The following is a 27,069-nucleotide window of genomic DNA, read 5'->3' as shown; positions in this document are numbered from 1 at the left end:
GTAAATAAATACGTATACAAGTAAATATGCAACTTTCATAACTATATATATATATATATATATATATATATATATATATATATACATAACTAAATAAATACCGGTAACTGAATAAATTAATAATTAAATAAATTAGTAGGTAAATAAATAAATAAATAGATAAATGGATAGATAAAAAGATAGATAAATAGATAGATAAATAGACAGATAAAGACATAAATAAATGGATAGATATACAGACTGACAGACATACAGGCAGACAAACATATATACAGATTTACTTACTTATGGCTTTTAAGGAACCTGGAGGTTCATTGCCGCCCTCACATAAGCCCGCCATCAATCCCTATCCTGAGCAAGATTAATCCAGTTTCTACCATCAAAATCATATCCCACCTCCCTCAAATCCATGTTTATATTATACTACCATCTACGCCTCCTTAAAGGTCTTTTTTGCTCTCTGGCATCCCAACTAACACTCTATATGCATTTCTGGATTCGCCCATATGTGCTACATGCCCTGCCCATCTCAAACGTCTGGATTTAATGTTCTTATTTATGTCAGGGAAGGAATACAATGCGTGCAGTTCTGTGTTGTGTAACTTTCTCCATTCTCCTGTAACTTCATCCCTCTTAGCCTCAAATATTTTCCTAAGCATCTTATTCTCAAACACTATTAACCTCTGTTCCTCTCTAAAAGTGAGGGTTCAAGATTCACAACCATAAAGAACAACCGGTAATATAACTGTTTTATAAATTCAAATTTTCAGCTTTTTTGACAGCAGACTGGATGACAAAAGCTTCTCAGCTGAATAATAAGAGGCATATATTTATTCTGGGTTTAATTTCCTCTCGAGTGTCATTTATATTTGTTACTGTTGCTCCAAGATATTTGAATTGATCCACCTCTTCAAAGGATAAATTTCCGATTCTTATATTTCCATTCCGTACTTGTATAATGTTCTGGTCACGAGACATAATCATATACTTTGTCTTTTCGGGATTTACTTCCAAACCTATCTCTTTACTTGCTTCAAGTAAAATTTCCGAGTTTTCCCTAATAGTTTGTGGATTTTCTTGTAACATATTCACATCATCCACATAAACAAGCAGCTGATGTAACCTGATCAATTCCAAACTCTCTCTGTTAGCCTGGACTTTCCTAATGGCATATTCTAGAGTAAAGTACAGACGGACAGGCAGGCAGATAAATACAGAAATAGATAGACAAATACTAGATAGACAAATAGAAAGACAAATACAGTGAGAGAGAGCGAAAAGTTACCTCACTATGCAGGGTCCTCAATCCATTGCTCGGCTCACCAGTAAGCTGTAGCAGTGCAGGCGGGCATTGTTTCATTACGATAGGCTTAAATTATTAATTAAGACTTAGGCCTACCTAGTGAATGAATGCAGGAATGAATCAATAAATGAATGAATGAATGAATGAATTAATGAAAGAATGAAGCTGAAAACTGATGTAGATCTTATCTTTCATCAAAGCAGCTGTTGGAAATTATGTCCAGTGTTCTCGATAAAAAATGCATCGTGTTCTGAAACACTCATTGCATCTCCGCCTCTGAAATTTCAGATATTACTGGTCTGATTTCCTTCATTAAACGGAAATCTTCGTCCACCATAATTAAAAGAGAAGGATAGACAATACCATCATGCGCAGATTGCAGCATCCACCAACAAATTTACGCGGGTAGCTGGATCCTGTTGTGTTAACTAATGAACTGTGTTGAAAGAGACGTATTTTAAACCATAATTGAAATACACTGTACAACAACTTATTTTCATAATTGAAAAGTAAATACTGAAGAAATCGTATGAGTAGAGTTTATGTTTCGACAACGTCTCTCCTTATCGTAAATTTCTGTCGGTGAATGCTGCAATCTGTCCATGATAGTATTGTCGATCCATCACTTTTAATTATGACGGACAAAGCTATTTTCGTTTAATGAATGGAATCAGACAAGTGATATCTGAAATTTCGGAGGCGGAGGTACAAGTGTTTTGGAATTTTTTAACATGATGCAAAGTTTTTATCAAGAATGCTGAACATCATTTCAACAGCTACTTTGATGAAAGGTATCAATTTTCAACTTCATTCATTAAGTACCTCTTAACCAATAATATAGGCCTACCATAATGAAAATGAATGCCCACCCGCACTGCTACAGCTTACCGGTGAGTCAAGGAATGGATCGTGACTATTGTGAGCAATATCTTTCCCGACATCCCCTGCATAGTGCGGTAACTTTTCGCTGCCTCTCTCTGTGTATAGACAAATAGATAGATAAATAGACAGTTAAGTACATAGATAAATATATAAATTGGTAGGTAAATAGATAAATAAATAACTACATACATAAACAAACAAAGAAAGAAACAAATAAATAAATAAATATTGAAAATGTATAAATAAGCAAATAAGGAAGTAAGTAAATGAGTAATACGTAAATAAGTAAGTAGGCCTAAATAAGTATGTAAAGAAAAACGTAAATATGTAAAAAAAAAAGTAAGCAATTAACTAAGAAGAAATAAAAAATAAATAAATAAAGTAAACAAACAACAAATATATAAATAAATAAATAAATGACAAAACAAAATAAATAGGTAAATAGAAAATGGCTCAAGAAATAAATGAAGAGAGAAATCAATAAAGGTTAGAAAAATGAATGAAACAATCAATCAATCAATGGATGAATGAATGAGTGAATGAATAAAAGAATGAATCAATCAATGACGTTTTTAAATTGGTTTATTTTCCGACGCTTTATCAACTCCGATGTTTATCTAGCATCTGACTGTGAGTGAGATGAAGGTGATAATGTCAGCAAAATGAGTCTAGGGCCCAGCGCCCAATGTCACCCAGCATTAATGGGTTGATGGAAAACTTCAGAAAAACCAATCGGTTAATTTGCCTCAACCAGGATCTGAACCCAGGACAGTTCGTTGCAAGTGCTAACCATTACTCCACAGCAGTAGACTCAATCAATGAACAGATGAATGAAAGAATGAAACAATCAACCAATAAATGAAAGAATAAATGAATCAATCAATGAATCAATCACTGAATGTATTAATGAATCAGAGAATGAATGAATGAATCACTGAATAGATGAATGAATCAATCCAACATGAATCATTGACTAAATCAATTACCAAATGAATGAATCTAATCAATGAATGCATTAATTAATCAATCAATCAAGAATGATTTAACCAATCAAATAACGAATTAATTAATCATTCAATTAATAAATCAATGAATCTATCGATGGATGGATCGATGCATTAATAGATGGATGAATGGATTGATTGATGAATGAATAAGTAAATAAACTAATGAATGAATGAATGCATGAATGAATCAACCAATAGATCGAATTATAAATACATGGATGAATGCATAGATGAAGAATGAATGAATGAATCAGTGAATGAATCAATGAAGAAATGAATAAACAAATAAAGAGATAAATAAATAAATAAAATAGGAAATAGATAGCTAGGTAGGTAGGTAAATGGATGGACAGACAGATAAACAGGCGGTCGGACAGAGGGATAGGTAAATAAATATGTAAATAAATAAGTAGGCCTACATAAATGAATAAATAAATACAAAGCAGTCTATGACATTCTCTACAGCACTCGATAGCAAGCAGGCCCGGCATCAGTGCTTGTCATTCCCGGTGAACTGGGTCTGCTACAGTACATAGAATCGGCTATTAAAATTACAGTATTCATATTGTTTACGAACCTTGACTACGGAAGATTTTCAAAATGATGTCCCTCTGCGGCAACACATTCCTAACATCTCCGAAGGAAATTGGCATTTACATGTGCAAGTTCGTCTTCTGTAATTCTCTCGATTTCTCATACAATACTGTCTTTTAACTCACGGATTGTGTGCGGATTGTCTTTGCATACTTTATTTTTTAGGTTTCTCCATAAATAAAAATCGTAGGCTGACAAATCGGGGTACCTAGAGGGCCATAATCCTCTACTAATAACCCTGTCCTCGAATATTTCGCTTATCAAATTCAATGTTTCGGCTGCTGTATGGGCAGTTGCTGAATCCTGCCTGAAATAAGCACTCTCACACTCGATATCAGTTAACTGTTGAAAAAATGAGTTGAGTATTTATGTTCTGTATATCATCATTGATTGTATCGCCTGAACAAACAAACAAAAATAAGTAAATAACTTACTCTCTGCAACTATATACTTAATATTTGCACCATTTTCAAAGCGCTGAATAAAATATTTACTTTGTCAGAAATATTCAGACATGTATGTGTTTGTGACATGATGCCTTAGCAGTATGCAGAAGCTTGAATTCTCGTCACAACAGGCAACGTTGTACTGTTTTGCTGCTTTCTTTAGACTCAAATGCATTTTATTAAATCGACTATACTTAATTCTGACAGTCAAATATAGCAGTTATTACCGTACTGTAGCCTACATGGAAAGTCAAATCACAGAATGACGATTTACCACTTTACTGAAAAGTAGTCACTTTGTAGCCTATACAAAAAGTCCTAAGTTTCTTGTTTTTTCCCCTACTTATTGCATTAGACTTTTAAAAAGTAATTTGAAATGTGATGTTTGATAGTAAGCTTAAAAAGCCGATAGTGATATCACTTGTCAAACGTGTTTACATCGTTAATGTCAGCTGGCATGTTTCTTTCCGATATATTGTAGTCATCTGTTAGCTTGTGAGAAACAAAGATTTAAAATACAAGTTCCTTTAATATGAGCTACCCTCATTCCACAAGTTTAATGGCTTTATTTGTTATATGCCTCACAGTTAACGCGAAATCAGCCGCCGTTTCTTTTTTTTTTTTTTTTACTTATTTATTTAACGACGCTGTATCAACTACGAGGTTATTTAGCGTCGATGAAATTGGTGATCGCGAGATGGTATTTAGCGAGATGAGGAAAACCTCGGAAAAAACCCAACCAGGTAATCAGGCCAAGTGGGAATCGAACCCGCTCCCAAGCGCAACTCTGGATCGGCAGACAAGCGCCTTAGCCGTCTGAGCTACACCAGTGCCGCCATTTCTTTGATAGTAACTTTAATTTCTAAAATCTGTTTAACGGGGAAAATGTTCATAAACAACTTAAAAATGAATACAAGTACATCTTACCTGTATCACAAGAGATGTTAAAAGTGTTCTTCTGATGGAATACATTTTTGACATATCCAAATATTCTGAAATACGCGACTAATTTCTTCTTGTGAAATTTTATAAATTATTTGTCGGATATTTTCTTTCACTATTTACATAGCTTAAATAAGACTCACAGCAGTATGCTATACACCATTCTCAAAACAATAAAAAAAACCACAATACCTTGCACAGCTTAACAGGTTGAGGTGAACTGCATGCATGCAAGCAACGTCCGATAAACGGCCTTGGACTTCAGCACGTAAGACAGACAGACTGTGTAAGGCATCGCTACTGTGTGTTCTGTGGCGTCATATACAGAAGACTCTGTACTAATGTAAAATACGACTTACCACTAACATGTATACTGTTTAAAGTTGTTTTTATAACGAAAGGTTGTGTATTAAATTAAATTATGTAACTCTGTTGAAATTAGAATACACTGCTCCATCGATTTAATAGAATGTGTTTAAGTCTAAAAAAGAAACAAAAAACAGTACAACGTGGTCTGTTGTGACGAGAATCCAAGCCTTTGCATACCGGTAAGGCATCATGTCACAAAACATTAATGCCTAAGAATTTTTGATAACGTAAATATATTTCTACGCCTAGAAAACGGTGCTCATATTAAGGATACTGCTGGAGAGTTTAAAGTAATATTTATTTATTTTTTATTCATTTATCAGACATAAGTGGGTGAACACTGACTTTCTCCTATATTGACAGAGGAGTGTAGTAAATATTAAACTACATATAGGAATTTGCATCGACTTCTAGGAGGAAGAACTGACGAGATTATTTTCGTATTAGAAAGCAACAAATTCATTAGGAAATAATGGTTATACTTATAGATCTAAGCTTTTCATAAATATTCGATATGCATTATTGCTAGAATTTCAGTTACTTACCAGCAACGTCCTCAAAATCCTCTCCCAGTCTGTCATATCTGTAAATTGTCGTCACATCGAATACACCTGAAAATAATCGATAACATGAAGAGCATGAGATTGTTTAAGTATGGTTAGTACTAGAATGCAATTCGTGGGGCTAATGGAAATTTCTCCACAAAGTGCGAAAAAAAAAATCCTTGTATTCATCTAGTATTACATCATTCAATAGCTCATTTTTTGTAAGAATCTTTTTTCAGTCTGAATACACATTATAATACATATAATTATATCTATAGGGTGTTAAAAAAGGAGTATCCATTATTTTAGGAGGTGATAGTATGCATCAAAACAAGAAGATAATGTCTAATAAACATGGGTCCTACAACAAATAAATCCAGATATTTGAAATGTGCAGAGCATGTAGCATGTATGGGTGAATCCAGAAATGAATATGGAATGTTACTGTGTTAGTTGTAAGATCTGAGGGATAAAGACCTTTGGGGAAGCCCTGCCATAGATGGGAGGATAATATTAAAATATATTTGAGGGAGGTTGGATATGCTAGGGACTGGATTAATATTGCTCAGGATAGGGATCGATGTCGAGGTTATGTAAGGGCGGAATGAACCTCCGGGTTCTCTAAAAGCCATTTGTAAATAATAATAATAATAATAATAATAATAATAATAATAATAATAATAATAATAATAATAACTAATAACAGTAGGCCTAACAAAATTTAGTAGGTATATTTAGTACTAACACAAAAGACTTCGGGTTAAGACTTTACTGGAAGTGATACACTTCCTCTAAGGTAGAAGTGAGTTTAGAAAATAGTTGAACTTCCACACTTCACAGCAAAAAAGGAATGCTGAAGAAGACATGGATAATTTTATGGAACAGAAAAATATAGAACAGTATTTCATAAGAATCTTCATATATGTATGGTATCTTGCATTTACCACTCCGTACTGGTAGAAATAAAATAATTGCTATATTCTGTGTAACAATTTCTCAGGTTTTAACATTATTAAAGAATTATACCGTTTGTTCAACAATTCAATATTAATTTCAGGTACTTACAAAATCTAGACGAGGAAAATGAATAGCCTAGGTAATAATTAGGAGACAGATTTTGATAAACAGTGAGTGAGTACACTGGTATGCCTATATCATTAGTTGTTCCTCAGGTAAGTGCCTGGTTTATGCTGCTTTGATACGTTGGTGAACACACAGTATTTCACAGATTTTATCTGCGGTGAAGGTACTGTTTTCCTTTTGTTTACATTCATTGCCAAAGAATTTGTGAATAGATTTCAAAATAGATTTTCATCAGACCGTAACAAAGTAGGCCTACCCAGTAACAATGAGGATTCTACCTGAGATAGAGACAATATCTGTTGTTCTTGAACTATATTACGTTGCAATACTAACATTTAGGTCACCAAAATTCGCTCCCTCGTAATAATTTGTCTCTCATCTTGTAATGACAATGGTAAATTATTTTGTACAAGGTGCACTTAAAATATAATTTGATTGAAATATTATACCATTTTATTTACTATTCATTGAACATACTGATGATAATGAAATGTTGTATATATAGAAATAGGACATTACGTTAATGTACAGTAAGGTCTGAAAGTCTTGTCACCTCCCCCCCCCTTATTTGTATGTTGATGTGCATTCATTTTGAATATGTCATAGTAGATGTGTGACAATGGTTGATACGTTTCAGCTTGTTTAGTGATCCAGAATATCAGTATGGGCACCATCATTGTCACAGTGCCATTCTTGTGTGAAATTTTCCACAGCAAAGGCAGTGTGATTTCTCTTTAGGGAATAATTAAGCAGCATGTCTCGAAACATCGATACCAGGCAATTAAAGATTTGAAGCAAGCTGTTCCGGAAAATCACAGCGCCTTTGCTGAGGAAAATTTCACACAGGACACGGCGCCACATCATTTTGTGCCGCGACAATGATGGTCCCATACTGGTGTTCTGGATCACTAAACAAGCTGAAACGTAAAGTATCAACCATTGTCACACATCTGCTATGACATGTTCAAAATAAGGGGGTTGACAAGACTTTCGAACCTTACTGTAGATCCATAGGCTTAGGTACTAACCTGCACTGCTAGCACCAAACAGGATCCATATAAGCAACAGATGACTGAAGATGAAGACAGTCATCCTGCAAGTTGTTGTCCCACTGTCTGCAGACAAAGTAATGTGTTAAAAGGAGAGACCAACGACTAACTACACGAATGAGGCGAAGTCCTTCGAATGAGATCATAAAGTCTCCCACAACATGAAATCACGTGATGTTTTCGTAAGCCATCATTCATCTAAACTTTACCCTCTGAATATAATCAAACTTTTATTTATTCATTAAAGATGTCCATCTGCTGAGGTTAAATTTTGAAGTCACAGAGAGCAAGAAGTCACTGAGTTTCGTTATACATACTAAGACGACTTTGTTCCAAGATTTATTTGACTGTCTAGCATGCCCTTGAACGAAGAGACATTGCAGATAGTTAAATAAGTATAAAATTAAATCAGTAGTCTACAGGCTACAATTTTATTCTTCAAATACGATTTTTTTAAGAATAACAGGACACCAATAAAAATTGTTCATGCTAAGGGAATTGTAAACCCACATTAATATACACTGAACACGAAGCATTTGGAAACATTTATATTTTTAAACTTTTTAATACACTGTATTACAAGGTAGACCTATATAAATACTCATAATATTCTTGAATACCGACGTGGAGTATAAATCCAGACAATATTGGAAATGTAGCTAAATGTTTCCAAACTTTGTGTGATGCATATAAAACTATAAGAAAACTGGTGTTTTATAACTCCCCTGAACAGAATATTCCGTTTAATAGTACAGTAAATGGCTATCAATGGCTACATTCAACTTTTTTACCATCTCGGTAATTTTTTTTATTGGGTTATTTTACGATGCTGTATCAACATCTAGGTTATTTAGCGTCTGAATGAAATGAAGGTGATAATGCCGGTGAAATGAGTCCGGGGTCCAGCACCGAAAGTTACCCAGCATCTCGTTAATTACTAACAGGAATTCGACAGAGTGTTTTAGGAACATATATTTTTTTTTTTTTTACAATATTTGTAGGCTACATTGGTAAAGCATATTGATCAAATGCTTGAAATGGAATGGAATTTTCGGGAGGGAGACACTATGGCCTAGCACTATGACGCATTCCCAAACCCATACTGGCTGACTACACTAAGGTTCACTGCGTACCCAGGTTTCGAGCAGGCAACCCCACTCGGGTGATCGGAGAATGCTATGAAATGGAGAAATGGTGACGAAATGATGTAGATGCCTAATATGAGGTAACAGGGGAGAAACACGAGAAAAATCCCAACTGCGACCTTGTCCGCTACAAGTATCACTATGGATTTTTAATGAAAAATCCCAGACTGACCGGGATTCGAACTCGGATCACCTGAGTGACAAACCAGAAGTCTGACAACTCTGCCTCAGCAGGGGTAGAACTTTAAAGGAGCTGCACAGCGACTAATCCCTTTTTTGCTTGTCAATATCAAATGAACGTGCCTGATTTACTGGGCATAATGTTATGACCGGACAAGCTATCTAAACACAACATTTTTCAACCCCCCACAAGTGATACATCGGAAATACGTTTTTTTTGCACGATCGTGTTTTTTTGTTGTATTTACAGCTATTGTTGTTAGACCTTGAAAGTTAATATTCCAAACAGAAACTTGTTGCCAGGGAAACATTCTATACTGAAATAGACCCATTACAGTGTATTTATTGTTATTTACTTACCATTACAGTGCAGTTTTGCGAAGGCTTTGGAATAATACTGCTCTAAATTTTCAATGTTAAATGTATTGTATTTGCTCTGCTCGTTTTTCAAACTTGTCCTCGATTTTGCAAAAAGCACTTCTCAATCTTGTATTGTTGCCCAGTGGCGGCCAATTGGCTGAGGCAAATGAGGCCGGGCCTCAGTCATTGGCTTAAATGAACTCAAATTTTTTGTTTTTATATACATAACATATTATGTATTTGAATGAAGCATGTAGCGTTGTAGAAGTACTTGAAAATTTTGTGACCTGTCTTGCTATAAAATTTGTTCCTGAGGCCTGAAATCTTCTGGCCAGATCTGGCTGCTATATTTCGTATGTTTTCGCGGGTTTTGAGGTTGCACTTGAAATGACTTGCATCTAAAGCCTAACCCATCAAAGGCTTCCACTTGAGTAAGTAGTTAGAATCTCACTCGCCAGGTGGCAGTATTGTTACAGTTTTCGTATTAATACTACCTTTTGATGCTATATGGCGGCAAAACTAAAGGCGAAAAGTAGAAAATGCTCTGTTAATTTAATATTTTACTAAGCCTTGCTGCTTTACACTCTATTCCCTAAGAAACATTCAGTACATATGCTAAAGGTTAAATAATTTTTTCAAAAATTAATTTACAAGCTGTGCGACAGGGAGTATGATTATTGTACTAATCAAAATCAAGTAATCGCAAACAAATAGAAAAACCATAATTCTGATGACAACATTTATGCTGATTTCCTGAAATATTATGACTTAACATAATATAACATTTTATGAGGCCAAACATTGGTCTGCAAATGTCGATTCCTCAAGATATTCTCAAATACTTCAAAACAAAATCTCATCTACCTCCGATAGACAATAAAAATCAGAAGAATTCAACACAAGGCAGTAATACCAAGCCGAAAAGTTATGTTTTCAATAACTGTACAATGCAATACAGTCTCATAGCAATATTTAATCGAAGAGGAACAATATTTCAAGATACAAATCTCATAAATTAGATTCTACTTGTGTAAAAATAGGATCCCATTGTGTAAAATTTATCCTTCAGCAATTTGATGAATTATGGAAAGAAACATCTAATGAACAATGTTCTAAAAAAATAAAATACAACAATTAAGGGATATAATTAGCCGCCCTATCCATTATCTCCTGGATTAGTTGCCTCATAAGTGGTGCCTTGTTGGTATCGCTTGTGCACTAAGGGACGTAATTATTTCACATCCAAGAAATTCTTAGATCCAGGTTGCAAACACTTCATGCCTTTAATGACTGAACTATGTTCAGAAAATCTGCGTTCCAATTCACTTTAAATTTTATCAAGAATTGGCAGAAAAGCATGCGCATAGTAATCATCTTCTGACTCAAGTTTTTCTTTATGACAATACTGTACATAAACCAATTTTTTCAAGCGTTCAGGAAGACAGCATGACCTTCCACACCTGCTGTCTTGAATTCCATTTTCTTTCAGTAAACAAGCTTCTAGCCATATTTTTCTAAAATCCTCCCTACAGTTTTGTAGAAGCTTTCGGCGATCAATAGTGCTTTCAATCAAAGTGTACACACTACTAATGTCACAACCTTTACTCTGCAGATCATCAGACACAATTTTTATATCTTTCAACAAGGCACTAAATACGCACAAATGAACTAAAAATCCATATCTATAGAATTAAGTAACCCATAAGTCTCTTGTGACCAATCTCCTCTTCCTCTATTTTCCGCTAGTCTGTGAAGCGTGACAATAATGGCAGGCAACGTTTTCTTCGTAGCTTCGCAGGCTGCTGCTTGGCAAATCCACCTCGTCTCACTCAGAGTTTTCAGTTCTGTAACAGATTTTCTCATTTCATGCTGAACATTAATAAAAAGGGAATGCAGGGCTGATCCTGACATAAAAACATACAACTTTTGTAGTAATGAGAAAAAGCTGTTGGCACAACATTTTTACAAACATCAACAGTAACGAGTCTATGATTTACGCAATGGGTATAAATTGCTTGAGGTACACCTTTTCTAAATAGAGTTTGTACACCACTAACTGATCCTTTCATTACACTGACACCATCATAAGTATGTGCAATACAGTTTTGCATATTTATACCACACTTACTCAGTGTTTCTTTTATGTAAGTTAGAAGTGAAGTGGCGTCCATCCAACAAGTTAGCTGGTCTAAAACCTAAAAAGCGTTCATGAACTTTGTCATTTATATTAAAACGAAAGACGACAGATAACTGTTCAATTTTACTTGCATCTTTAGTTTCGTCTACCATAATACCGGTAGCAAAATAAATAGCGCTGTAGGGTCTCGCCTGCTATATCAATAAAGTTACGCCGTTGATTTTCAAGTTCATTGTAAACAGCTGTTTTGTGATCCCATAAATGTTGCAGTTTTCTTGAAGATTCGGAATGCCTGCTATACGTCAGAACTACCTATAATTTGTAGATGCATACACTCAATTTGTTGTTTTCAAGGTTTGTTGATTAATATTATTTCTTTTGTAATAAATTAATTACCGGTATAAACATGTTTCTTTTCACTTCGTATTTACAGGATTTAAAGTTCACTGAGTTTACGCTAATTGGCACATAATATATAATGATGTGTTTTGTTACGTATTATATTGGAGGCATGTTTCTTCTTAGATCTTTATATTTGGCGTAACTGTATTTACATCCTCATATTTTATTATAATATGTCAATAGTTTCCTCTATTTACATTTTTATTTTATTTGCATAATTTACATTCTTAGGTTGTTTTCTGTAGACAGTATTGTTATAGTGACTGGCCAGGTTCAAACTAAAACTGGCTTCCTGGGCATCTGAAATACGGTATTTATAGAAAAGCACTATAGATAATCGCATAAGATAATATTAAAATGTATCCTAGACCTTTCACGTTACAGGTGAAACACCATAAAGTCGCAAAACATTGTCAATTTGCTAGCCACAAATTTGTTAACTGAATGGAACTTATTAATACTGCATAGGAACTTACGTCTTTATTGCATTACTGATTTTATTATTTTCGGTGCAAGGAATATCTTATTTATTTATTTACCTTTGTACTATCAATAAAACATGCTTTTTTGTAATTATTTTAAGTGGCAGTTTTTCTATGTAAGTAGTCTACTTACGCCGTATTCTGAAGTATAGCTAATTGATTGCAATAAAACACTATTTTCGAATCCATAATAATTTACATCACTTCTCTGAATCTTGATCTTACCTTTGTGCATAAAGGAATACTGAAAAAAACACACGTTACATACAACGAATGCAATGAGCAAGCACAATTACATCAATATCACTTTAGAATCTCCCGCCTCCACTCAGAGTTGCCAAACCTCCCCATGCTCCGGCTTGTAACTGAAGAAGGCTCTGGTAGCTAGCTTGCGATTGAGGAGTAATCAACGAGTTAGAAAGAGACGACTATAGAGTGGCCATGTTGTCCTGTATAGCGCTCTTTGAGGTGCCACCGCGAAACACGGCAGATCTGAGCTAAGCGCCCACCTTTGTAAAAATTCGTCCGCTTACAATGTTGTATAACGGAGGTAAGAAGTATAAAAAAAACAAAGAAAAAACATGCCTGTTATGTGTGCTGCATATAACTGCAATGTCAAAAGGAAAAAGACAACTGATATATCGTATTTCATGTAAATTTTATGAAGTTAAGTCCATAGTTTTGTTAATTAGCAGCATTTTTTTTTCATGCATAAATGTGTAACAACGCCCGGCATAAACAAAATTAAATGGTTCACTGGTAATGTACTTCAACTAAATACGGATAAAACCAATACAATTCCGTTTCAGGCCCAGTGAAAAACAAATAGCAATACAATATTAAAACTGTATTTCGACACCGGCATCCTTTATTTCTGCTCCTTCTGTCCTTACTGCTTATACAAGAAGACGATGAGCTGTAGCTTATAAGAAGTAGGCCTATTTCGATTTCGAAGACAAACGATTAATCAAATAAATGGTTCACTAGTAATAAAGTTAAACTAAATACGGATAAAACCTCTACAATTCCGTTTCAAACCTAGTAATAGCAATCAAATATTAAAATTATATTTCGACACTCGCATCCAAAATAACGCAAAACTCTGGGGTAGGTCGTATTGTTGTTAGTATTTTGACTGGAAGGACATGAAAGAACATAATTGAGCACCCACGTGCAATAATGGGTTAAGTATGAATATATTTCGTAACTACTTACCCCATTATTGTACGTGGGTGCTCAATTATACACTAATAATTATCTGTGGTGCCACAGCCCTTGAAAGGCTGAGACAGACCAGCCGGCTGTTGGCCTCACGTTCACATTTCGATAATAATTATACTTTACTGTAACAAAAAAACTGAAAGCGTGTTTTGTCATGTTTCACCCACGTTACAAGCTTGGAGGTAAAGGTTGTTTACTACAGATAGGGCCTACTTTCATTCTATATCTTATGGTATAGTAAATAGTTTTGCAACGTGTAGAGACTGAGAAAACAATTTAATAAAATCATCCGAATCATACTCGTTCATTTTATAGGCAATCTTGCAGGTCGCATTTAAAAGAACCTAGGAATATTAACATTTTCTTCACTATATTTGCTAGGACTTCTTGTCATACTACATGACAATTTTGCTTAGGTTATTCTTTTAAGCATTCCTTCTAGGAATAGCTCAAGTGTTGTAAATTTAGCGTACATAAGTTTAGATTAAGTTCCTAGCACGTATTTGACGAAATACTAGGTATTTCCACTCCAGTTTAACTGATTTATGCAAACGAAATTATGACAGCTGACGATTCTAATGTCAGTTATCACCACGCCCACTTTGTTTTGGGCGCATAAGTTCATTACCGACGGTCGTTCAATTTTCTTCAAACATGGCGGCGCAATGACCACTCTATATCTTTCTCTTTCTAACTCGTTGGTGACACACTACAAACACTATCGCGATTAGGTCGATAATCGCGATTAGTGACTGTAGTCTGTCACCAGTATTAAAGTCATTCACTGTCACTCGTGGGCAATATTATACTGAATAGTTTATTATTAACAAAATGCATACCAGAATTTGAAAGTAAAGGCTATACGATAGACGGAACACGAACAAATCGATAAACGACAAAAAAAAAATCAATATGAGTACTGGAAAGGAGTATTTGCGTGAGAATCTAGAAATCAATTTTTAGAAAGAACGCAGTATCTTCACTATTATAATGTACTTCCTATAACAAGAAAGTAAAAATGATTATCCTTATCTATCTCTCACGTTTATTATACTGACATAGATAAATGATACTTACGGGGTCTAATAATAACATCCACAGACGCGAGTCTTTCCACTTAAGTGTAAGTTAGCGAAATGAATCGTTCGAGCACTGCTACACAACACAACACACAGAACACACTTTGAGCACTGGACTACACGCTACAGCTGGGGAATACCGGTTTGCCGTTTACCTGGGAAGGCCAGGGATGAAGGAACTAAGAGGAATGAGGCAGCGTGTTTAGTTTCAATTTCAAATGTGAAAGTAAAAGTGACATAACGGCGGAAATACTGTAGGTCTCTGAACAACTTGTTTCAAGAAAGGATCAACAAAAGCCCTGCTGATACTTTTTTGTATAATCAATTTACCAAGACTGAAGAGACGCACAATATATTTCAAAGACAATCTTTACTGCAAACCGAGTTAGGTAACGTGAACGACTCTCTGTGAAGAGCAGCTAAAAAGCAAAAACTGCAGAAGGTTTTAGGGCTATTTCTGTGTTGTGTCGGTACAAAGTGCCGGTAGCTTGTAAAATTTGTAGACGCGAGTATCGAAAGTTTTTAGCTTTTCTTAAATGCCGTGCAAATGGTTCGCACTCATTTCAATTAAGGGGAGATTAACTACCCTATATAGTCCACCGCTGTGGAGTAACGATTAGCATGCCTGACCGTGAAACAAGCGAGCCCCGCTCAAATTCTGGTTGGGATAAGTTACCTGATTCAGGTTTTTTTCCTCAATATATTAAGAGTAAATGCTTGGTAACTTTCAGAGCTGGACTCATTTCGCCGGCATTATCACCTTCATCTCATTCAGACGCTAGATAACCATGGCTGTTGATAAAGCGTCGTAAAATAACCAATTATAAAAACTACCCTATACCGCCAATGGGCCAATATTAATTTTTACAGAATACAGATTTATCAAGAAATACAAATTGTAAAAAAATATTTGAATTATTAAAATAAAGTTAATTTTATTTCGTTGTGTCTATTAGTTTGATTAGAAAAAATATTTTACAAAATAAAATCGACATTGCTTTAGAAAATAACAATTTTTTACAACTTGTATTTCTTGATAAATCTGTGCCAGTTAGAAACCTTGTATCTTTAACTTACGAGTATGTATTGCCATGTTTTAATGCCGAAGGCTGTAAAATTGCATAGTACTCTGAAAACATGATAGCTAGCGCAATGGGTTAGAAATGTTGAAAGTAAACAGGATGATTTTTTCCTTCATTTTTTATGCTGTTAACACGACAGGAATAATATCCACAGAGAAGTGTAGAGAAACCTTTAGCTGAATGGACAAAATTGTAAAACTAATTACAGTTGATTTTGGTAAAGCATACAGCTCTCTTAGTGTTTATTAATTTGACTAAATAGCCCCCCACCTCCGGCATCAGTTTGATCCAGTGCTACGCGAGATATAAGGGTTTTACTCGGATGATTTCGGAGCTCCCGTAAAATAAATATGACCGAAGAACTTCAACCCCACGAACCCTTGCGGACAATTTTTAAGTGTTAGGTGAGCTCCAATTATTATTTTTCAACTAAATCCCTGGGCCTATTTCGAACACTTTATTAGCAAAAATTAGAATAACGTTTCTTATTATACAATAGTCCTACAAAGGAAATATTAATTTTATCAATCAGAATGAAATATAACTCAATTTAGTCACCTAGAAAGCGAAGTCAGTGATTTCCAAAAACTACTCATATATATATATATATATAATTATTGGGGATCATCAGATTTTTTTGTATTCGACAGATAGACTATTTGAGAAAAAATGGGAGTATAAGAGTACAGTACATCAGTTAGGCCTTTTCATAGATTTCAAAAAGGCATATGACTCGGTTAAGAGAGAAGTTTTATATAACATTCTTATTGAATTTGGTATTACCAAGAAATTAGTTCGATTAATTAAAATGTGTCTCAGTGAAACTTAGAGCAGAGTCCGTATAGGCCAGCTTCTGTCTGATTCCCCCATACATGCTATATGCCCTGCCCATCTCAAGCGTCTGGATTTAATGTCCCTGATTATGTCAGATGAATGCAATGTGTGCAGTTCTGCATCCATTCTTCTGTAACTTCATCCCTCTTAGCCCCAAATATTTTCCTAAGAACCTTATTTTCAAACACCCTTAATCTCTGTTCCTCTCTCAAAGTGAGAGTCAAAGTTTCACAACCATACAGAACAACCGGTAATATAACTGTTTTATAAATTCTAACTTTCAGATTTTTTTACAGCAGACTAGATGACAAAAGTTTCGCAACGAATAGTAACATGCATTTCCCATATTGATTCTGCGTTTAATATCCTCCCGAGTGTCATTTGTATTTGTTACTGTTGCTCCAAGATATTTGAATTTTTTTACCTCGTCTATTTCGTACAAAATTCTGGTCACGAGACATGTCTTTTCGGGATTTACTTTCAAATCTATCGCTTTACTTGCTTCAAGTAAAATTTCCGTGTTTTCCCTAATCGTTTGTATTTTTTTTATTATTTTTATGCAATACCGGAAGATAACCTGCCTTGAAATGCCACGTATCCATATATCCATCTCCAGTGCACATACCTTTAGGCCTACTTCCTCATTATTTGATGTAAAAAGGAAATGCACTGTGGTAGACTACTGCAAGAAAACTGATTTAAGAATTTACACAAGGAAATGGACTACGTTTTTGCAGTATCCTTTCTCCTAAATTAATGAACGGATTTTATTCATATTAAGTAGGCCTCTAGCTATTATGTCTCTATTTGTCCTAAAATGATGCACATGAAGTTTAATCGGTCCAATTGAAATTCGATTATTATCCTCGAGACTATTTAGCCTAGCTAATATTACGTAAACTAGACTAACCTATTACATTAAAAATATAATGTAATAATAGTTTTATTTTCCCTGGCAGATTTAAAACCATCAGGCCTTCTCTTCCACTCAACAAGGTTCAAAGCATATACACGAAATACATACCGGTATACAAGTATTAACTTAAAAAAATAATAAAAAATAATAAAAAACATTGAATATAAATGAATAGAATCGCAAACAGGAAAATACATTCCGATATACAAGCATTAACTTAAAAAACTACAATAAAAATTAATACATAAGAATATAATCACTCAACTAAAGGAATAGTACAATTTAGTATAATCAGTATAGGTTGCATTGAAACAATGACAATTACCTAGATATTAGTGTTAACGAAAAAAAAGAAAGTATTTTTTTTTTAATTTAAATCCACCACCAACAGAAGCAGGCTTCCAATTACAGATGGCTTACACAGATACATACACAAAATACATAATAAAAAAACAAACAACACAAACGAAAGAAAGAAAATACATAACGATAATAGATGCTATAATATAATATCGCAGTTAATATAGTGCCAAATGTCAATATAATGATGCAAAATTATTTAAAAACTAGAGTAAAAACATTATAATACACTTCTTCATAATTTAAATGTCTAAGGAAATACAATTCTTTTTAATATTGTATGAAATTTTTCAACTGTTAAATTGAAATCTAATTGAGAATTACAGTTTAAAGACAGAGAGTTTAAGTATTACACATAACAAACAATGGAGAGTTCTTGAAGAAAACAGTTCTAGGAATGAGAATAACAAAAGGTTGCCTATGAAGTAATTCTGTTTTTTTTTTTACATTGAACTGAAGGAATTTAAGAAAATCACAGTTATTCAATATACCGTTAACAGTCTTATAGAGTAAAATTTGACTATCTATTAATCGTCGAGATTTTAAAGTTTTATAATTAAATTCAAAAAGTAACTGATTATATGAAATTTGCTTGTCATAAGACAACCACACAACCGGTATGAAAATACATAGCATATAATATAAATAACAGCAATACAGAAAACAACTGAATAATAATAATAATAATAATAATGATAATAATAATGATAATAATAATAATAATAATAATAATAGTAGTAAAAGCAAACTGTAGATGTGTATAGATACATATAAGTCTAAGAGTTAAACAATTACAACTTAGTGTTAAAATAAATAAGAAAATTTGGAACAAAGGAATTATTAACATAATGAAGGAAAATTGATATATTTAAAATAAAAATCATATTCTACAAAAGCAATGTTTGAAGAAAGATCGCGCTCATATTCTAGAGACGAAAAACAGTTTTTTGACAAAATCGGCTTTTGAAAGTAGTCAATATCTGACAGCCCCTTTACACTATGTACACTAGAAAAAAAATGCGCTATTTGTATTATTTTCACTAAATAATGTGCCCTTACATTGATGAACATATATTTTACACTATTTACAAAATAAATAGACTTTAGTATTATGAAATAAAATGCTTTGCATTACAATGCACAACACTACATAAAAGTGAAAATAAGTGTAGGTCTATTATTCTTTATGATAATTTAAATGGTAAAAATAGCGTATTCTAGATACACATCGTGTAAATAATTTAAATTGTAAATATTAGCGTAATTGTTTAAGTGGTCCATGTTTGTTCTGCCCAACTTCACAAAATAGAAGTCACGTGAGCAGTCAGTCTAGTTTTTCGCTTGCATATGCACGTGCATAGTTCACTTAAAGCTGTGGTGGTGGTGGTGGTGGTGGTGGTGGTGGTGGTGGTGGTGGTAGTAGTAAGTGGCTAGGGGAGAGTTAGGGACGACCCTTTAGCACGTCGACTCGGCCTATTGTGCATCCCGACAGATAAATGAGAATGAGTTGTACCAGTCCACCGGTCGCATGAGACCCCTCACCTGCTTACCCAATTGGTCCCCTACACTCCCGTCTTAAGTTCATACCGCAAAGTGACCAAGCAGCACATGATCCATTCCGACAGTCCTTCTAAAGCGTCGAAGCGCCCTCGGAAGTGCTCTTAAGGGATGAATTCTGGCAGAGATATTGCGAAAGCCTCAGAACTCAAAGAAGGTTTCGGAGAGGACGCCTCTCCTGCAAGCGGACGAAGACATGCGTCATGAGCAGACATCGGATTCTAGGGCAAATGCCTATTTTGTTTCTTTAGGAGAAAAGTAAAAATAATTATTAATATTTGTGTTTCATGGAAATTGAAAGGTATTCAAAGAGTTTTATAGTGCCCTAAAATGCCCTAAAACGGTTATTAGAGCCTAATTTGTTAATATTCGCCTAAAAATGCCTAACTCACTGTAAAGTTTCGCATTTTACTCTTACTTTTTATAATTTATACATGCATTCACTGCGAAATTTAAGGCATTTAAAAAGTGGAAAGTTTGCTTCACACCGGCCATGAAACCATTGATAAAGGAAACAAAATGTTTTGAATCTCACGACACTCGCAATAGATTTTACCGAATTTAACATGTTTGGAGGTATAAATGCCGACAAAGAACCAACCTTAGTTTTGAAGCAGGCAACAATCACAACATGTGCTGCTACCGATTCAGAGATATACTATACTATAAAAATGACTGTTTTCGGTCTGAAACCGATTAGCTGTACTGCCCTTCAGAGTGTCATAAAATCACAATTTTTGGAGAAAGGGTGTTTTTGAAATATTTATGAAAAGTCGTAAAACTGCGAATTAGTAGGGTAAACTGTTACAAAATATTTAAAAGAATGGCCCTCCTAGTGTTAACACTACCAGGAAATGCAACAATAAGTGGAACTTTGTACTTTTTTTTTGTCCAATTGAATCTCAATAACAACGGTTCATTTGAATGCTCGTTAACAGTTGCTCTTTCCCTCACCTTATTTGTGTTGAGAAGTTTTGAGTGGTAGGACGTTTTCCTGTGAAGTTTAACGCAATAATGCCGAAAAATATAAGTGCAAAATCTACATTGATCCGGCAATGGCTAACAGAATATTCAGAATTCACTTATGATGGAAAAATAATATTCTGCAAGATTTGTAGCAAACAGGTATGTAACAATAGTTGAAATATATAAATTCTATTAATTTTAATGAGTAGGCCTATAATATTTATACACTGACTGAGCTATCCTGAGGTATAATTCTTTTTAAGACCACTACACTGCAACCTTTTAAATTCCGATAGTTAAAGTATTTGCAGGTCATTAAAATTTTGATTGTTCGAACCCACTAACTTTGTGATAGAAATACGGCAATACAACAATTAGGATTTTATTTTAATTCAGTTTACTTTACATTTTTAGATTTCGCAAGAAAAGAAGTGCCACCTAAAGCAGCATGTGCAAGGAGCGGCTCATAAGGCTAAAGCTCAGCAGAAAAATCAACTGCAACAAACTTTACTAACACAGCCTACTTCATCCAATCTCAGCAGCAATTTCTATGCTGATTTAACCAGAGCGTTTGTTGCTGCTAACATTCCCTGGAATGCAATTGAAAATCCGGTTTTAAGACAGTTTTTACAAAAATACTGCAAACAAAATATCCCATCTGAGTCGACCCTAAGAAAAAATTACTTAGACAGAATATACAATGAAACTTTAGCTTCCATTCGGGAGAATATAGGTGATTCTTACATATGGGTCTCTGTGGATGAAACCTCAGATCCTATGAATAGGTATATAGCAAATATGGTAGTAGGAAAACTTAGTCCTGATGGACCTTCGATTCCACACCTCGTATGTGTTAAGGAACTTTCGAAAGTGAATAGCCAAGCCATTGCTTATTTTGTAAATAAAGGCCTACAGTCTTTATACTCAGGTAATATAGACAATTCTAAAGTTCTGTTGTTTTGTACTGATGCTGCCTCATACATGGTTGCTGCAGCTCCACTTCTTAAAACATTTTATCCTAACCTCACGCATGTAACCTGTCTAGCACATGGCCTTCACAGGGTTTCTGAAACAATCCGGAATGAATTTCCTCTTGTCAATTCGTTTATTTCTAACACAAAAAAATGTTTTTGTAAAGCCCCATCCAGGATTTCAATATTCAGAGAGAACTTTCCAGATATCCCACTCCCACCTCAGCCGGTTGTTACACGATGGGGAACCTGGATTCAGTCAGTGGTGTATTATTCTAAGTATTTTAAAGAAGTGGTCACAGTTATTGATAAATTACCTGAAATTGATAGTGCAGCGTGTGTGAAAGCAGTGAAAGATTGTCTGAATGACTCACGAGTGAAAAACGATATTGCCTACATAACATCAAACTTTTCTTTCATACCTGCAAGCATTGAACAATTAGAACGTGAAAAACAATCTCTTTGTAGCCAAATAGCATTAGTAAAGGAAGCTCAAGTGAACATACATTCTGCTTTGGGCGAAACTGGGAAAAAAGTTAAAAATAAGTGGGACAACGTATTAAATAAGAATGTAGGATTTTCATTGTTGGAAAAAGTATCAAGAGTGATATCGGGGAAAGTGTAAATTTTCCAGTAAGTATTGATGTTTCTATTGTACCTAATTTAAAATTTGCGCCTCTCACATCAGTTTCGGTTGAAAGAAGTTTTTCTGCAAATCAAGATTTCAGGTATAACTCCCTGTAAAGTTGATTTGAATAATTTCGAGGGAAAAATTGTTCCGGAGCCGGGTATCGAACCCGGGACCTTTGGTTTAACGTACCAACGCTCTACCACTGAGCTACTCGGGAACTCTAACCGACACCGATCCAATTCTTCCCTCTATATCCACAGACCTCAAAGTGGGCTGACAACCGTCAAGCAACCAACTTCGAGTGCACACTAACTCCGTGTGACTTAAATTGTGGTTTTCTGTTAACGAACAGTGACGTGTATTATGCAAATCAAGATTTCAGGTATAACTCCCTGTAAAGTTGATTTGAATAATTTCGAGGGAAAAATTGTTCCGGAGCCGGGTATCGAACCCGGGACCTTTGGTTTAACGTACCAACGCTCGACCACTGAGCTACTCGGGAACTCTAACCGACACCGATCCAATTCTTCCCTCTATATCCACAGACCTCAAAGTAGGCTGACAACCGTCAAGCTTAGCTCAGTGGTAGAGCGTTGGTACGTTAAACCAAAGGTCCCGGGTTCGATACCCGGCTCCGGAACAGTTTTTCCCTCGAAATTATTCAAATCAACTTTACAGGGAGTTATACCTGAAATCTTGATTTGCATAATACACGTCACTGTTCGTTAACAGAAAACCACAGTTTAAGTCACACGGAGTTAGTGTGCACTCGAAGTTGGTTGCTTGACGGTTGTCAGCCCACTTTGAGGTCTGTGGATATAGAGGGAAGAATTGGATTGGTGTCGGTTAGAGTTCCCGAGTAGCTCAGTGGTAGAGCGTTGGTACGTTAAACCAAAGGTCCCGGGTTCGATACCCGGCTCCGGAACAATTTTTCCCTCGAAATTATTCGAAGTTTTTCTGCTTTCAAAATGATTCTCAGTGACAAAAGGCAAAGGTTAACTGTGGAGAATTTAGAAAACATTCTGGTGGTGTACTGTGCAGATAATTATAATAAAGTCTGAGCATGGAACTGAATTTCAATAACTTAAAATGAGTAATCTTGATATCAATAATCATTATTTCATTAGTTTCAATATATTAAATTTGTGCAGCTCTGTTTATAAATATAATATAGTATTCTTTTTTAATGTTTAAACATACTTTTTTTTGCGTATTTTAGTGTATAACTAAAAATTTCAGTGAAAGAAATAAGTATGCTACCTTGATGTGCCTAAAATGCCTATTTTCATTAAAATAGAGCCTAATTTTACAAATTTTGAGCTTATTTTAGGCGCCTAAAACTGCAATTTTTAGTGCCTAAAAATCCGATGTCTAGTCATGAGCCATGACCTGAATATGCCTATGGAATGAGATGATGTCCACACCTGTGAAGTAACGATTAACGCGTCTGGCCGCGAAACCAGGTGGCCCGGATTCGAATCCCGGTCGGGGCAAGTTACCTGGTTGAGGTTTTTTCCGGAGTTTTCCCTCAACCCAATTTGAGCAAATGCTGGGTAACTTTCGGTGCTGGACCCCGGACTCATTTCACCGGCATTATCACCTTCATCGCATTCAGACGCTAAATAACCTGAGATATTGATACAGCATCGTAAAATAACCTACTAAAAATAATAAAAAATGAGATGATAAAGCCGAATGATATATGAAATCTAAATTCTTTTTCTACAGGGAAAAGGAAGGAGAATGGACCATGGCAATGAAAATTCTAACCCGACATTTGCCTAAGTAACTGTGGAAAACCACGCGAGTATCCCGAAAATTGGTAAGAATAAAGTCCCTACTTTATATATTACTTTATATTGTACATAACTGTAGTTTGAAAAATTTAACTACTAACAGAACTGTCAGTAGTAATAATATGAACATCATAGCGATAAAAGTGCAAGAGATATTGGAAAGTACATATTACAATGTGTCACCTTGATGCTTCCTGTACACCCTTATCTTTTAATGCGATCGGCAGCTACAAGAGCACGCGCAACTACCACATTATGCAAGTAAGCATTTAGTAAGATAAATCGCAGTTGTGTCTTGATTCTACAGCCTTACAATAAAAGAATTATTCCTACGTCTGCCCTTGTATATGGCTACTGATAAAGAGTGAAATTTTGCTGATGTTCCCAACCGGGGAATCACTGTATTCTATACATGCTGTTGACCGAGTGCAAGAGTGGACTTACCGATCGACCTTGACTCAGTAAGTGCTTACAAAGCACAATGGACCTCCTGTTTGGCACAGACGTTTCTCAGAACTGATAGGACAAGAGGGGAGGGGAGAAGAAACTTTACGAGCATCTGCAGTGATCTGATCTGTGTCGATTTGAATATTTTCGCAATAAATTGAAAGAAAATTAGATTATGAAATGTTGTACGTTTGAACTTCTGTTTATTAGCCTGCAGAGTTTCGCAAGTCGTATTTTCAGTACGTGCATTCAACCGCTTCTCAATTGTTTTATTTGCAGTCTGTTCATTTTTATTCATTTATTTTGCTAATACTTGTAACATAAAATATAGTATAGGCCTAGCCTACACCCCTGAAAGAATAGAACTCGTGCTAGGGCCGGATTCCTGATTTTAAATTAAGAAGTATATAATACAATTTGTTATATGTCTACTACACAGTAAGAATATATACATTTAAATTTACAATTTTTCATTATTTATAAACTCCATACATAACTTTTTAAATTTAATACTATTAGAATTGACAAGATTAGAATATTTAAATATAAATTTGTTGTAAATTCTTGGTCCTAAAGTACTACTATGATTAAATATTTTAGCAGTATTGCATTTTGGTTCAAACAATCTTAAAGAATTTATACCTTTTGTTTCATAACTATGAGAATACAATTCAAAGTTATTTCGATTTTTATGTATGACTTTTATTAATACAATATAATAAATTTGTCTTATTTTAAGAAGCTTAAAGTTTAAAAATTTTTGAGATGGAAAATCAATAGGTTTATGAAGATATATTTTAATTATTTTCTTCTGTAATAAATGAAGTGGATTGAAATTGGTTTTAAATAAGCTACCCTATCCTATAATTCTATACATAATTACCGATTGAAATAATGTTAAGTATATTGTGCGTAATAAACTTATTGACAAGTAATTCCTCAATAAAACAAAGGAATATATAATTTTACGTAATTTATTACGGTTCCATTTTAAATTATTGTCGAAAATTATGCCTAATAGTTAATTTCAGAGGACTCCTTAATAATCGGACATTCATAATGTATAAGGCAACAATCAGAGTTTATGTAACTTAACCCATTAATGCCCAGAGAAAAAAAGAAATTCATAATCATATAATTTTGTAATATATGATTTATTACACCTTACTGAGTACAAAAGAACAAATATTACAATTTTGTTTCCTCCGGTATAGCAGATATGACCTGTATGATATAACAAACGCTGGGCATTTACAGTATCGGTTTCATGCAAATTCTTAATAGGCCCCTACAATGTAAGACAAAAATGTTGAACCATTATTTAAACAATATGTCCATGTCTAATCACTTTAATTAGTATTTTAGGCACATAAACAACATTCTTTTACTCGAATTTCTTCATTTTGTATGATATTTTAGAAAGCAAGTATCAGGATGAAGACCAACATTACATTTGATGCAACAAAATTTAGCACATTTCCCACAGTAAGCACATCTGCGCTGAGTGCTTTGCCAAACAACTAGGTGATCGAGTCTATCATAAAGTATTTCATAGAGAACTTGGTTTTTCCCTTTAGGTGTTACTGCCTTACAAATGCCCATTTGTGGTGCTGCAAGCAATGACGTTACAATTTGTCTTGTGAATTCCAACAAAGATATTGCTTGATGTTGTCTATACAGCATCCACAAGTTGACTACTGATCCATTGATATAGAATCTGATAAGTGGCCAGTACCATTTCTTGGACCGTATTCGAAGTCGATAGAGTTCTCTCAATTTGTCAAACAGGTCCACACCACCCATGCCCGCATTATACATTTTTATAACTTCCGGCTGTGGAACACTGATTTTTCTCTTATCCTTACAACTCCACCGCGAGCATGAGCCTAAAGAAACTGCATCTGGTGTTGTTGCATTTGTTGCTATAGTAACCTGAGCATTGTCATTCCATCTGACAAGGGTGAGATTACTAGATGTGTCTCTGATGGCATGGCAAGTACCTCTAGCGGATTTTTTCAGATCCTTTAGAGGTGCCTTTTCAATTCTATCAGCTCTTATAGTTCCAAAGCAAGTGATATTTACTGTTGAAAATTTTTCTAATAACCCGCAGGAAGTGAAATAATTGTCTATAAACAGTTTACTGCCATCAGGTAACAATCCAACACAAAGCATCTCTGTAACAGCATTTCCTAGAGTCACTCCTGGTGCTCGTTCCACTCTCCCTGTGCACGGTTCGAACTTTACAAGGTACCCTGCAGACGTCGTCAAGCACCAAAGCTTATA

The 27,069-nt window shown here is 34.7% G+C and overlaps 1 protein-coding gene across 4 annotated transcripts in view; it reads right to left on the bottom strand.

Moving 5' to 3' along the window:
- LOC138711839 (uncharacterized) overlaps nt 1-15,375 on the bottom strand; it is a 159,799-nt gene extending 144,424 nt beyond the window's left edge. For 2 of the 4 annotated variants that reach the window (XM_069843096.1, XM_069843098.1), the window contains exons 1-3: nt 13,152-13,176; nt 8,200-8,286; nt 6,089-6,154 (exon numbers count right to left, since the gene is read on the bottom strand). In XM_069843096.1, coding sequence (XP_069699197.1) covers nt 6,089-6,154; nt 8,200-8,286; nt 13,152-13,161 — 163 coding nt within the window. In that variant the 5' untranslated portion in view covers nt 13,162-13,176. Of the gene's footprint in view, nt 1-6,088; nt 6,155-8,199; nt 8,287-11,604; nt 11,750-13,151; nt 13,177-15,224 lie in introns of those variants that run through there. The other 2 variants (XM_069843097.1, XM_069843099.1) reach the window with 2 other exon arrangements.
- Nucleotides 15,376-27,069: the final 11,694 nt, after the last annotated feature.

Source organism: Periplaneta americana, chromosome 13 (assembly GCF_040183065.1).
Source record: "Periplaneta americana isolate PAMFEO1 chromosome 13, P.americana_PAMFEO1_priV1, whole genome shotgun sequence".
NCBI lineage: Eukaryota > Metazoa > Arthropoda > Insecta > Blattodea > Blattidae > Periplaneta > Periplaneta americana.
This window is presented reverse-complemented; position numbering and strand designations above follow the sequence as displayed.